Source organism: Stegostoma tigrinum, chromosome 12 (genome assembly GCF_030684315.1).
Source record: "Stegostoma tigrinum isolate sSteTig4 chromosome 12, sSteTig4.hap1, whole genome shotgun sequence".
Classification (NCBI taxonomy): domain Eukaryota; kingdom Metazoa; phylum Chordata; class Chondrichthyes; order Orectolobiformes; family Stegostomatidae; genus Stegostoma; species Stegostoma tigrinum.
Window position 1 is genome coordinate 78426553 of NC_081365.1, and position 13378 is coordinate 78439930.

The following is a 13378-nucleotide window of genomic DNA, read 5'->3' on the forward strand; positions in this document are numbered from 1 at the left end:
CCTCTCGCTCTGTCATCTCGCGCTCCCTCTCGCTCTGTCATCTGGCGCTCCCTCTCGCTCTGTCATCTCGCGCTCCCTCTCGCTCTGTCCTCTTGCGTTCTCTCTCGCTCTGTCCTCTGGCGCTCTCTCTCGCTCTGTCATCTGGCGCTCCCCCTCGCTCTCTCACCTCGCGCCCTCTCTCGCTCTGTCACCTCGCGCCCTCTCTCGCTCTGTCACCTCGCGCCCTCTCTCGCTCTGTCACCTCGCGCCCTCTCTCGCTCTCTCACCTCGCGCCCTCTCTCGCTCTCTCACCTCGCGCCGCCTCTCGCTCTCTCACCTCGCGCTCTCTCTCGCTCTGTCACCTCGCGCTCTCTCTCGCTCTGTCACCTCGCGCTCTCTCTCGCTCTGTCACCTCGCGCTCTCTCTCGCTCTGTCACCTCGCGCTCTCTCTCGCTCTGTCACCTCGCGCTCTCTCTCGCTCTGTCACCTCGCGCTCTCTCTCGCTCTGTCACCTCGCGCTCTCTCTCGCTCTGTCACCTCGCGCTCTCTCTCGCTCTGTCATCTCGCGCTCTCTCTCGCTCTGTCACCTCGCGCTCTCTCTCGCTCTGTCACCTCGCGCTCTCTCTCGCTCTGTCACCTCGCGCTCTCTCTCGCTCTGTCACCTCGCGCTCTCTCTCGCTCTGTCACCTGGCGCTCTCTCTCGCTCTGTCACCTCGCGCTCTCTCTCGCTCTGTCACCTCGCGCTCTCTCTCGCTCTGTCACCTCGCGCTCTCTCTCGCTCTGTCACCTGGCGCTCTCTCTCGCTCTGTCACCTGGCGCTCTCTCTCGCTCTGTCACCTGGCGCTCTCTCTCGCTCTGTCACCTGGCGCTCTCTCTCGCTCTGTCACCTCGCGCTCTCTCTCGCTCTGTCACCTCGCGCTCTCTCTCGCTCTGTCACCTGGCGCTCTCTCTCGCTCTGTCACCTCGCGCTCTCTCTCGCTCTGTCACCTCGCGCTCACTCTCGCTCTGTCACGTGGCGCTCTCTCTCGCTCTGTCACGTGGCGCTCTCTCTCGCTCTGTCACGTGGCGCTCTCTCTCGCTCTGTCACGTGGCGCTCTCTCTCGCTCTGTCACCTCGCGCTCTCTCTCGCTCTGTCACCTCGCGCTCTCTCTCGCTCTGTCACCTGGCGCTCTCTCTCGCTCTGTCACCTCGCGCTCTCTCTCGCTCTGTCACCTCGCGCTCTCTCTCGCTCTGTCACCTCGCGCTCTCTCTCGCTCTGTCACCTCGCCCTCTCTCTCGCTCTGTCACCTGGCGCTCTCTCTCGCTCTGTCACCTGGCGCTCTCTCTCGCTCTGTCACCTGGCGCTCTCTCTCGCTCTGTCACCTGGCGCTCTCTCTCGCTCTGTCACCTGGCGCTCTCTCTCGCTCTGTCACCTCGCGCTCTCTCTCGCTCTGTCACCTCGCGCTCTCTCTCGCTCTGTCACCTCGCGCTCTCTCTCGCTCTGTCACTTCGCGCTCTCTCTCGCTCTGTCACCTCGCGCTCTCTCTCGCTCTGTCACCTCGCGCTCTCTCTCGCTCTGTCACCTGGCGCTCTCTCTCGCTCTGTCACCTGGCGCTCTCTCTCGCTCTGTCACCTGGCGCTCTCTCTCGCTCTGTCACCTGGCGCTCTCTCTCGCTCTGTCACCTGGCGCTCTCTCTCGCTCTGTCACCTGGCGCTCTCTCTCGCTCTGTCACCTGGCGCTCTCTCTCGCTCTGTCACCTCGCGCTCTCTCTCGCTCTGTCACCTCGCGCTCTCTCTCGCTCTGTCACCTCGCGCTCTCTCTCGCTCTGTCACCTCGCGCCGCCTCTCGCTCTGTCACCTCGCGCCGCCTCTCGCTCTGTCACCTCGCGCCGCCTCTCGCTCTGTCACCTCGCGCCGCCTCTCGCTCTGTCACCTCGCGCCGCCTCTCGCTCTGTCACCTCGCGCCGCCTCTCGCTCTGTCACCTCGCGCCGCCTCTCGCTCTGTCACCTCGCGCCGCCTCTCGCTCTGTCACCTCGCGCCGCCTCTCGCTCTGTCACCTCGCGCCGCCTCTCGCTCTGTCACCTCGCGCCGCCTCTCGCTCTGTCACCTCGCGCCGCCTCTCGCTCTGTCACCTCGCGCCGCCTCTCGCTCTGTCACCTCGCGCCGCCTCTCGCTCTGTCACCTCGCGCCGCCTCTCGCTCTGTCACCTCGCGCCGCCTCTCGCTCTGTCACCTCGCGCCGCCTCTCGCTCTGTCACCTCGCGCCGCCTCTCGCTCTGTCACCTCGCGCCGCCTCTCGCTCTGTCACCTCGCGCCGCCTCTCGCTCTGTCACCTCGCGCCGCCTCTCGCTCTGTCACCTCGCGCCGCCTCTCGCTCTGTCACCTCGCGCCGCCTCTCCCTCTGTCACCTCGCGCCGCCTCTCGCTCTGTCACCTCGCGCCGCCTCTCGCTCTGTCACCTGGCGCTCTCTCTCGCTCTGTCACCTGGCGCTCTCTCTCGCTCTGTCACCTGGCGCTCTCTCTCGCTCTGTCACCTGGCGCTCTCTCTCGCTCTGTCACCTGGCGCTCTCTCTCGCTCTGTCACCTGGCGCTCTCTCTCGCTCTGTCACCTGGCGCTCTCTCTCGCTCTGTCACCTGGCGCTCTCTCTCGCTCTGTCACGTCGCGCTCTCTCTCGCTCTGTCACCTCGCGCCGCCTCTCGCTCTGTCACCTCGCGCTCTCACCTCGCTCTGTCACCTCGCGCTCTCACCTCGCTCTGTCACCTCGCGCTCTCACCTCGCGCTCTCACCTCGCTCTGTCACCTCGCGCTCTCACCTCGCGCTCTCACCTCGCTCTGTCACCTCGCGCTCTCACCTCGCTCTGTCACCTCGCGCTCTCACCTCGCTCTGTCACCTCGCTCTGTCACCTGGCGCTCTCTCTCGCTCTGTCACCTGGCGCTCTCTCTCGCTCTGTCACCTGGCGCTCTCTCTCGCTCTGTCACCTCGCGCTCTCTCTCGCTCTGTCACCTCGCGCTCTCTCTCGCTCTGTCACCTGGCGCTCTCTCTCGCTCTGTCACGTCGCGCTCTCTCTCGCTCTGTCACCTCGCGCTCTCTCTCGCTCTGTCACCTCGCGCTCTCACCTCGCTCTGTCACCTCGCGCTCTCACCTCGCTCTGTCACCTCGCGCTCTCACCTCGCGCTCTCACCTCGCTCTGTCACCTCGCGCTCTCACCTCGCGCTCTCACCTCGCTCTGTCACCTCGCGCTCTCACCTCGCTCTGTCACCTCGCGCTCTCACCTCGCTCTGTCACCTCGCTCTGTCACCTGGCGCTCTCTCTCGCTCTGTCACCTGGCGCTCTCTCTCGCTCTGTCACCTGGCGCTCTCTCTCGCTCTGTCACCTGGCGCTCTCTCTCGCTCTGTCACCTCGCGCTCTCTCTCGCTCTGTCACCTGGCGCTCTCTCTCGCTCTGTCACCTGGCGCTCTCTCTCGCTCTGTCACCTCGCGCTCTCTCTCGCTCTGTCACCTGGCGCTCTCTCTCGCTCTGTCACCTGGCGCTCTCTCTCGCTCTGTCACCTGGCGCTCTCTCTCGCTCTGTCACCTGGCGCTCTCTCTCGCTCTGTCACCTGGCGCTCTCTCTCGCTCTGTCACCTCGCGCTCTCTCTCGCTCTGTCACCTCGCGCTCTCTCTCGCTCTGTCACCTCGCGCTCTCTCTCGCTCTGTCACCTCGCGCTCTCTCTCGCTCTGTCACCTGGCGCCCTCTCTCGCTCTGTCACCTCGCGCCCTCTCTCGCTCTGTCACCTCGCGCCCTCTCTCGCTCTGTCACCTGGCGCCCTCTCTCGCTCTGTCACCTGGCGCCCTCTCTCGCTCTGTCACCTGGCGCCGCCTCTCGCTCTGTCACCTCGCGCCGCCTCTCGCTCTGTCACCTCGCGCCGCCTCTCGCTCTGTCACCTCGCGCCGCCTCTCGCTCTGTCACCTCGCGCCGCCTCTCGCTCTGTCACCTCGCGCCGCCTCTCGCTCTGTCACCTCGCGCCGCCTCTCGCTCTGTCACCTCGCGCCGCCTCTCGCTCTGTCACCTCGCGCCGCCTCTCGCTCTGTCACCTCGCGCCGCCTCTCGCTCTGTCACCTCGCGCCGCCTCTCGCTCTGTCACCTCGCGCCGCCTCTCGCTCTGTCACCTCGCGCCGCCTCTCGCTCTGTCACCTCGCGCCGCCTCTCGCTCTGTCACCTCGCGCCGCCTCTCGCTCTGTCACCTGGCGCTCTCTCTCGCTCTGTCACCTGGCGCTCTCTCTCGCTCTGTCACCTGGCGCTCTCTCTCGCTCTGTCACCTGGCGCTCTCTCTCGCTCTGTCACCTGGCGCTCTCTCTCGCTCTGTCACCTGGCGCTCTCTCTCGCTCTGTCACCTGGCGCTCTCTCTCGCTCTGTCACCTGGCGCTCTCTCTCGCTCTGTCACCTCGCGCTCTCACCTCGCTCTGTCACCTCGCGCTCTCACCTCGCTCTGTCACCTCGCGCGCTCACCTCGCTCTGTCACCTCGCGCTCTCACCTCGCTCTGTCACCTCGCGCTCTCACCTCGCTCTGTCACCTCGCGCTCTCACCTCGCTCTGTCACCTCGCTCTGTCACCTGGCGCTCTCTCTCGCTCTGTCACCTGGCGCTCTCTCTCGCTCTGTCACCTGGCGCTCTCTCTCGCTCTGTCACCTGGCGCTCTCTCTCGCTCTGTCACCTGGCGCTCTCTCTCGCTCTGTCACCTCGCGCTCTCTCTCGCTCTGTCACCTGGCGCTCTCTCTCGCTCTGTCACCTGGCGCTCTCTCTCGCTCTGTCACCTGGCGCTCTCTCTCGCTCTGTCACCTCGCGCTCTCTCTCGCTCTGTCACCTCGCGCTCTCTCTCGCTCTGTCACCTCGCGCTCTCTCTCGCTCTGTCACCTCGCGCTCTCTCTCGCTCTGTCACCTCGCGCTCTCTCTCGCTCTGTCACCTCGCGCCCTCTCTCGCTCTGTCACCTCGCGCCCTCTCTCGCTCTGTCACCTCGCGCCCTCTCTCGCTCTGTCACCTCGCGCCCTCTCTCGCTCTGTCACCTCGCGCCCTCTCTCGCTCTGTCACCTCGCGCCCTCTCTCGCTCTGTCACCTCGCGCCCTCTCTCGCTCTGTCACCTGGCGCCCTCTCTCGCTCTGTCACCTGGCGCCGCCTCTCGCTCTGTCACCTCGCGCCGCCTCTCGCTCTGTCACCTCGCGCCGCCTCTCGCTCTGTCACCTCGCGCCGCCTCTCGCTCTGTCACCTCGCGCCGCCTCTCGCTCTGTCACCTCGCGCCGCCTCTCGCTCTGTCACCTCGCGCCGCCTCTCGCTCTGTCACCTCGCGCCGCCTCTCGCTCTGTCACCTCGCGCCGCCTCTCGCTCTGACACCTCGCGCCGCCTCTCGCTCTGTCACCTCGCGCCGCCTCTCGCTCTGTCACCTCGCGCCGCCTCTCGCTCTGTCACCTCGCGCCGCCTCTCGCTCTGTCACCTCGCGCCGCCTCTCGCTCTGTCACCTCGCGCCGCCTCTCGCTCTGTCACCTCGCGCCGCCTCTCGCTCTGTCACCTCGCGCCGCCTCTCGCTCTGTCACCTCGCGCCGCCTCTCGCTCTGTCACCTCGCGCCGCCTCTCGCTCTGTCACCTCGCGCCGCCTCTCGCTCTGTCACCTCGCGCCGCCTCTCGCTCTGTCACCTCGCGCCGCCTCTCGCTCTGTCACCTCGCGCCGCCTCTCGCTCTGTCACCTCGCGCCGCCTCTCGCTCTGTCACCTCGCGCCGCCTCTCGCTCTGTCACCTCGCGCCGCCTCTCGCTCTGTCACCTCGCGCCGCCTCTCGCTCTGTCACCTCGCGCCGCCTCTCGCTCTGTCACCTCGCGCCGCCTCTCGCTCTGTCACCTCGCGCCGCCTCTCGCTCTGTCACCTCGCGCCGCCTCTCGCTCTGTCACCTCGCGCTCTCTCTCGCTCTGTCACCTGGCGCTCTCTCTCGCTCTGTCACCTGGCGCTCTCTCTCGCTCTGTCACCTCGCGCCCTCGCTCGCTCTGTCACCTCGCGCCCTCTCTCGCTCTGTCACCTCGCGCCCTCGCTCGCTCTGTCACCTCGCGCTCTCTCTCGCTCTGTCACCTCGCGCTCTCGCTCGCTCTGTCACCTCGCGCTCTCTCTCGCTCTGTCACCTCGCGCTCTCTCTCGCTCAGTCACCTCGCGCTCTCTCTCGCTCTGTCACCTCGCGCTCTCTCTCGCTCTGTCACCTCGCGCTCTCTCTCGCTCTGTCACCTCGCGCTCTCTCTCGCTCTGTCACCTCGCGCTCTCGCTCGCTCTGTCACCTGGCGCTCTCTCTCGCTCTGTCACCTGGCGCTCTCGCTCGCTCTGTCACCTGGCGCTCTCGCTCGCTCTGTCACCTGGCGCTCTCGCTCGCTCTGTCACCTGGCGCCCTCGCTCGCTCTGTCACCTGGCGCCCTCTCTCGCTCTGTCACCTGGCGCCCTCTCTCGCTCTGTCACCTGGCGCCCTCTCTCGCTCTGTCACCTGGCGCCCTCTCTCGCTCTGTCACCTGGCGCCCTCTCTCGCTCTGTCACCTGGCGCCCTCTCTCGCTCTGTCACCTGGCGCCCTCGCTCGCTCTGTCACCTGGCGCCCTCGCTCGCTCTGTCACCTGGCGCCCTCGCTCGCTCTGTCACCTCGCGCCCTCGCTCGCTCTGTCACCTCGCGCCCTCGCTCGCTCTGTCACCTCGCGCCCTCTCTCGCTCTGTCACCTCGCCCTCTCGCTCGCTCTGTCACCTCGCGCCCTCGCTCGCTCTGTCACCTCGCGCTCTCGCTCGCTCTGTCACCTGGCGCTCTCGCTCGCTCTGTCACCTGGCGCTCTCGCTCGCTCTGTCACCTGGCGCTCTCTCTCGCTCTGTCACCTCGCGCTCTCTCTCGCTCTGTCACCTCGCGCTCTCTCTCGCTCTGTCACCTCGCGCTCTCTCTCGCTCTGTCACCTCGCGCTCTCTCTCGCTCTGTCACCTCGCGCTCTCTCTCGCTCTGTCACCTCGCGCTCTCTCTCGCTCTGTCACCTCGCGCCCTCTCTCGCTCTGTCACCTCGCGCCCTCTCTCGCTCTGTCACCTCGCGCCCTCTCTCGCTCTGTCACCTCGCGCCCTCTCTCGCTCTGTCACCTCGCGCCCTCTCTCGCTCTGTCACCTCGCGCCCTCTCTCGCTCTGTCACCTCGCGCCCTCTCTCGCTCTGTCACCTGGCGCCCTCTCTCGCTCTGTCACCTGGCGCCGCCTCTCGCTCTGTCACCTCGCGCCGCCTCTCGCTCTGTCACCTCGCGCCGCCTCTCGCTCTGTCACCTCGCGCCGCCTCTCGCTCTGTCACCTCGCGCCGCCTCTCGCTCTGTCACCTCGCGCCGCCTCTCGCTCTGTCACCTCGCGCCGCCTCTCGCTCTGTCACCTCGCGCCGCCTCTCGCTCTGTCACCTCGCGCCGCCTCTCGCTCTGACACCTCGCGCCGCCTCTCGCTCTGTCACCTCGCGCCGCCTCTCGCTCTGTCACCTCGCGCCGCCTCTCGCTCTGTCACCTCGCGCCGCCTCTCGCTCTGTCACCTCGCGCCGCCTCTCGCTCTGTCACCTCGCGCCGCCTCTCGCTCTGTCACCTCGCGCCGCCTCTCGCTCTGTCACCTCGCGCCGCCTCTCGCTCTGTCACCTCGCGCCGCCTCTCGCTCTGTCACCTCGCGCCGCCTCTCGCTCTGTCACCTCGCGCCGCCTCTCGCTCTGTCACCTCGCGCCGCCTCTCGCTCTGTCACCTCGCGCCGCCTCTCGCTCTGTCACCTCGCGCCGCCTCTCGCTCTGTCACCTCGCGCCGCCTCTCGCTCTGTCACCTCGCGCCGCCTCTCGCTCTGTCACCTCGCGCCGCCTCTCGCTCTGTCACCTCGCGCCGCCTCTCGCTCTGTCACCTCGCGCCGCCTCTCGCTCTGTCACCTCGCGCCGCCTCTCGCTCTGTCACCTCGCGCTCTCTCTCGCTCTGTCACCTGGCGCTCTCTCTCGCTCTGTCACCTGGCGCTCTCTCTCGCTCTGTCACCTCGCGCCCTCGCTCGCTCTGTCACCTCGCGCTCTCTCTCGCTCTGTCACCTCGCGCCCTCGCTCGCTCTGTCACCTCGCGCTCTCTCTCGCTCTGTCACCTCGCGCTCTCGCTCGCTCTGTCACCTCGCGCTCTCTCTCGCTCTGTCACCTCGCGCTCTCTCTCGCTCAGTCACCTCGCGCTCTCTCTCGCTCTGTCACCTCGCGCTCTCTCTCGCTCTGTCACCTCGCGCTCTCTCTCGCTCTGTCACCTCGCGCTCTCGCTCGCTCTGTCACCTGGCGCTCTCTCTCGCTCTGTCACCTGGCGCTCTCGCTCGCTCTGTCACCTGGCGCTCTCGCTCGCTCTGTCACCTGGCGCTCTCGCTCGCTCTGTCACCTGGCGCCCTCGCTCGCTCTGTCACCTGGCGCCCTCTCTCGCTCTGTCACCTGGCGCCCTCTCTCGCTCTGTCACCTGGCGCCCTCTCTCGCTCTGTCACCTGGCGCCCTCTCTCGCTCTGTCACCTGGCGCCCTCTCTCGCTCTGTCACCTGGCGCCCTCTCTCGCTCTGTCACCTGGCGCCCTCTCTCGCTCTGTCACCTGGCGCCCTCGCTCGCTCTGTCACCTGGCGCCCTCGCTCGCTCTGTCACCTGGCGCCCTCGCTCGCTCTGTCACCTCGCGCCCTCGCTCGCTCTGTCACCTCGCGCCCTCTCTCGCTCTGTCACCTCGCGCTCTCGCTCGCTCTGTCACCTCGCGCCCTCGCTCGCTCTGTCACCTCGCGCTCTCGCTCGCTCTGTCACCTGGCGCTCTCGCTCGCTCTGTCACCTGGCGCTCTCGCTCGCTCTGTCACCTGGCGCTCTCGCTCGCTCTGTCACCTCGCGCCCTCTCTCTCTCTGTCACCTCGCGCCGCCTCTCGCTCTGGCACCTCGCGCCGCCTCTCGCTCTGGCACCTCGCGCCGCCTCTCGCTCTGGCACCTCGCGCCGCCTCTGGCTCTGGCACCTCGCGCCGCCTCTGGCTCTGGCACCTCGCGCTCCCTTTAGTTGTCAGGTCTTTCTCTCTTTCTCTTTAGTCATGTCTCTCGCTCCTTTTGTCATCATCTCTTTCTCTCTGTCTCTTTAGTTATCTCTCTCCTTTTGTCATCATCTCTTTCTCTCTGTCTCTTTAGTTATCTCTCTCCTTTTGTCATCATCTCTTTCTCTCTGTCTCTTTAGTTATCTCTCTCCTTTTGTCATCATCTCTCATGCTGTTTAGTTATCATCTGTCTCTTTAGTCATCTCTCTGTCTGTCTCCTTAGTCATCTCTCTGTCTGTCTCCTTAGTCATCTCTCTGTCTGTCTCTTTAGTCATCTCTCTGTCTGTCTCTTTAGTCATCTCTCTGTCTCTTCTGTCATCACTTCTCGCGCTCTTTAGCCATCAGCTCTCTCTCTCTCTCTCTCTCTCTCTCTCTCTTTTTCTTTCATCTTTCTGTTAGAGTTTGAATTAATTTTCAGTTGTGTAACTTTGAGTGTACTTGCCTTTAAGTGACTGTTCAATGCTTAATTTATGTGATAAATTCTCAATGTTAATCAGTTTTCTTCAAAATTATCTTTAATCAATACGCTGATTTTTTTTATATGCAAGAACACTGTCCTAGAGTATGGTCTGGTTATGAAGATTTCTTGTCAGTGCTATGTAAATAAGTTAGATATTACCAGTTGACGAAGGATGGAAAGGCTTCCCTTTCCCCCCTCCTCATCTAGTTATAACAGAAGTTTTGAATTTATGAAGGATCTATTGTCAATTCACTGTGTTCTTGACAATATGTGGATATGTATAAAGAGTTAGTCAGATGGGTTTTCCTTCGATTATCAAATGAAGGGTTAGTTTTATTGTTTGAAACCCACTCAGATAAAAATGTTAAATGTGAAAATATGTCCCAACTTCCATAAACCAAGTGCAAATACACACATTTGAACCAAGTACAATGAAGTACAAATCATAGAGTAAAGGAGATTAACTTTGAAGAAGAAAGACACTGGTTATAGATGACTGTCTGGTCAGGCTGTAGCTTTTGAAAGCCTTTGGTTCTCAGCTGGCAGCCTAAGGTGGTAGCTGATGCCTTCTTTTTCTGGTAATGTTGCTGTGAAGCTCGTGTCTTTTATCAAAGGATTTCTGTCTGCTTGCAGGAATACAGTCAGAATCAAACTCTGTGATCTTAGAAGGAGGTAATGGCAGAGAGAAAATGCGTCCTCACTGCTGTGGTACATTCTGCTGGCCCAACAATACGTACAGCTTGGTTGATCACATACCTTCTTGTGCGTCCTGCCCCGCCCTGCACCCCCCCCCCCCCTCCTCCAATGTCATGTCCTGATCAAAAATCTATTATATATCTTTAAGGATGTAGCTTTAAGTCTGTCACTAAAAAGCCATGTTTGGAAAGTTAAGGTCTTTTGTTCAGTCAGTTAACTTCTGAATGATTTGTTCTTCCATAGTTGAACTCTGTGAACCTATTTGTATTTGAGGAGGTAGCTGTTTAAACCTCTGCTAGGTGTTATTCTTTTTGTTGGGGTGTTCAAAACCCCCATGTCTCCATCCTAATGGAGCAAATGTAGGCTATAAAACAAATTTGTGGCAGTTTTATTGTCAGTGTAAAAACTGAAAGAACTGCGGATGCTGTAAATCAGAAGCAAAAACAGAAATTTCTGGAAAAGCGAGCAGGTCTGACAGTACCCTCAGAACCGTTCTGAGGGAAGGTCACTTGACCCAAAACGTTAACTCTGCTCTCCACAACTGCTGCCAGACCTGCTGAGCTTTTCCTGCAATTTCTGCTTTTGTTTTAATGTCAGTATCCTTTTTTGGTTAAAACCTTTTTATAGAAACTCCAATGGCTATGCCTAGTTGATGATCTTTAAAATTAATGTTTGGCGGGTGCTCACAGGCTACAGCAAAAATCTAAATCTGAAATTGAGTGCATTTTTGAGTTGAATTGCTCATTGGGCCCAAAACAGAAACTCTTGTCTGTCTCTTCAGCATTTCAGTAGTATGGTTGTAGAAAGGAACTCCCGTGCTCTGATTTTATTATAGCCCTAATAATTTGCATTGTCATTAATGGTGAATTGAGTAATTGTACCTACACAAATCCCTGTGCTCCTGTATCACATACAATCACTTATTTTCTGAGAAATGTGTGGATTCAGCATTCCTCTTGCCAAAATATGCAATCTCCTCGTTATTTATTGTCATTTATATGCATATTCCAAATGTTCATTAATTTCTTCCTATATTTTGTCGCAACCTCCCATCTAGTGGAGTTAATTTTGCAGTCTTTCAAACTAAAGGGGTAATTCTGCATTGACGGAGCTTTGTATGACCACTTCAAAGAAACTATATTTTCCCCACCTGCTTTCCAGACCTGGAGTGGAAACCAGTCTGTTCTGGGGATCTCTTTTGGTCTACTGTTATATTGTTTGCTTCAGTTTTAGTGAAGTCTATTCTCTCATTGATTATTTTGTTTTCCTGTAATGCCAAGTTTTTTCTATGAAGCCTGACGTAAGATTAATAATCTCCCATCTCGTTATTTTGATTTTCAGATTTACTGCATCACATTACACTGGCCTACTGTTCCTCTTCTCATATAACTGTAAATACCTTTTTTGTTAATTTTGAGTCCCTCGCAGTGCCTTTTTTTAAGGTGTACTCTGAAGTTCCCACCTGTTTTTTTGCCTTCCTAGGTGCTCCATACATTTCTCCCAGTCCCTGGGATCTGCGCTACACTTTCCACTTTTTCATGCTCTCCTCTTTAGTTTTATATTATCTCTGACCTCTCATGTTGACTATGACTCTTTTATTTGGTTGCGCAGTACTATTACCTTTCAAAGGGGTGAAAAGAATAGTTTTAGTCAACTTATATCAGTGCTAATTACTTTCTGCTGACAGCAGTTCTGACCTGTTTATGTTGTCAGCCTCAGTCTCATCCCACTAAAGTTAGCATTCCAAAATCTAGATAATTAGTTGCTGCGTTATGTTTCTGCATTTTAAATCTAACGTTGAGTTCACTTGCAGGTAAATGTAAAGCAGTGTTCCTTCATAAATAAAGTAATACTGATGGCATGTAGTGTACAGAACAACCAAAACTGAAACTTACAGGGCAGAAATCAAACCAAAGTCAGCGGGTGCTGCTTTAAAATGCAATGAGTAATTTTGTTTATTGTTTCTCCATTTTACAGATGTGCCTTTGCTGTTGCAAACCATGATTTTGTGGAAGCGTATAAATATCAAACATTCGTGGTTCAATATCCTTTGTAAAGAATAGTGAGAAATCATAAATTCTGTTAAAGTTAGGTGTTTTGCACTTTTTTTTCTCTACTTGTGTACTCCCTTCTTGAGCCTTTGATCTGCATCTGGTTTAGTTTCTCCACTATGTCTGTGCTCATCTCCTCCATTCAGACCCACCTCCTGCTCTCCTGTGCTCTCTTCCCACTGAACTCGCCTCCTATGCTAGCTTTCTGATTACTTTCTTTCCTTCAAGTGCTGTCCCTTTTCCTTTCAAAACCACCTTTGTTGAGCCCTCAAAAATAACTGTTGGTTCTATATAGCCTTGCTGATTACCACTCAACTCCCCTTCCATCCCAAGTGCTGGATGAACAAAACTTTCCTCTGATCGAACTTTGAAATAACCAGGACTTTTGATTCTGATCTCTGTTCCAAAGCTTGTTATCTAGCTACTGAGTGTGCCCCTTTCCTTTGCAATTGAGGCCAAGCCTTGGTGTGATATTTAACCCTGAGATGAGGCTACGCCCAAACATTTTGCCATTATGAAGGCTGCTTATTTCAATCTCCAAAACATTGCTCAACTTCACCTGTGCCTCGGCTCATCTTTGTTACCTCTAGACTTGGCTTTTCAAATGTAGTCTTAGCCATTTGCTCATCTTGATGTCATCCTCTCCATAAACTTGGATATCCAAAATTCTGGTGCTCTAGTCTTAGAACTCACTTGCCTTAACTTGGAAATTTCCCTTGCTGCTATTACCCTTGTGCTCGTCGGCTTTCTTTGGTTTCTAGCCAAGAAACATCGTGATGTAAAATTGATATCCTTTTCAAACTTTCAATCCATCCCTTACCTTGCACCCTTTTTTCACCTGCCAAGATACTAAACTTTGGAATTCCGTACCTAAACCATGTAACGTTATTACCCTCCTTCTAAGAAAACATTCCTTAAAATCTTCCTTCAGTGACCAACTTTTATTCATTTGCTTCAATCCCACCTTATATGGCTTGTTGTCACACTTTGTTTAATAATGCTGTCAGAAAGACCCCTTTATCATCCAAAGATGTCATGTAATTATAACGTGGAAATTTTATGCAGGTAATTTCCACTATAAGTGTGAACAAATACATTTATAACTGAGATATTAAAATGATTAAAAATTTATAACTGAATTATTTTTGT

The 13378-nt window shown here is 58.0% G+C and overlaps 1 protein-coding gene across 4 annotated transcripts in view; it reads left to right on the forward strand.

Moving 5' to 3' along the window:
- pcid2 (PCI domain containing 2) overlaps positions 1 to 13378 on the forward strand; it is a 92542-nt gene that overhangs the window by 59238 nt on the left and 19926 nt on the right. For all 4 annotated transcript variants that reach the window (XR_009446580.1, XR_009446579.1, XM_059650478.1 and 1 more), the window contains one exon: positions 12156 to 12221. Coding sequence is in view for 2 of the 4 variants with exons in the window: in XM_059650478.1 (XP_059506461.1) it covers positions 12156 to 12221 (66 nt within the window). In the remaining 2 variants the exon portion in view is untranslated. The remainder of the gene's footprint in view (positions 1 to 12155; positions 12222 to 13378) is intronic.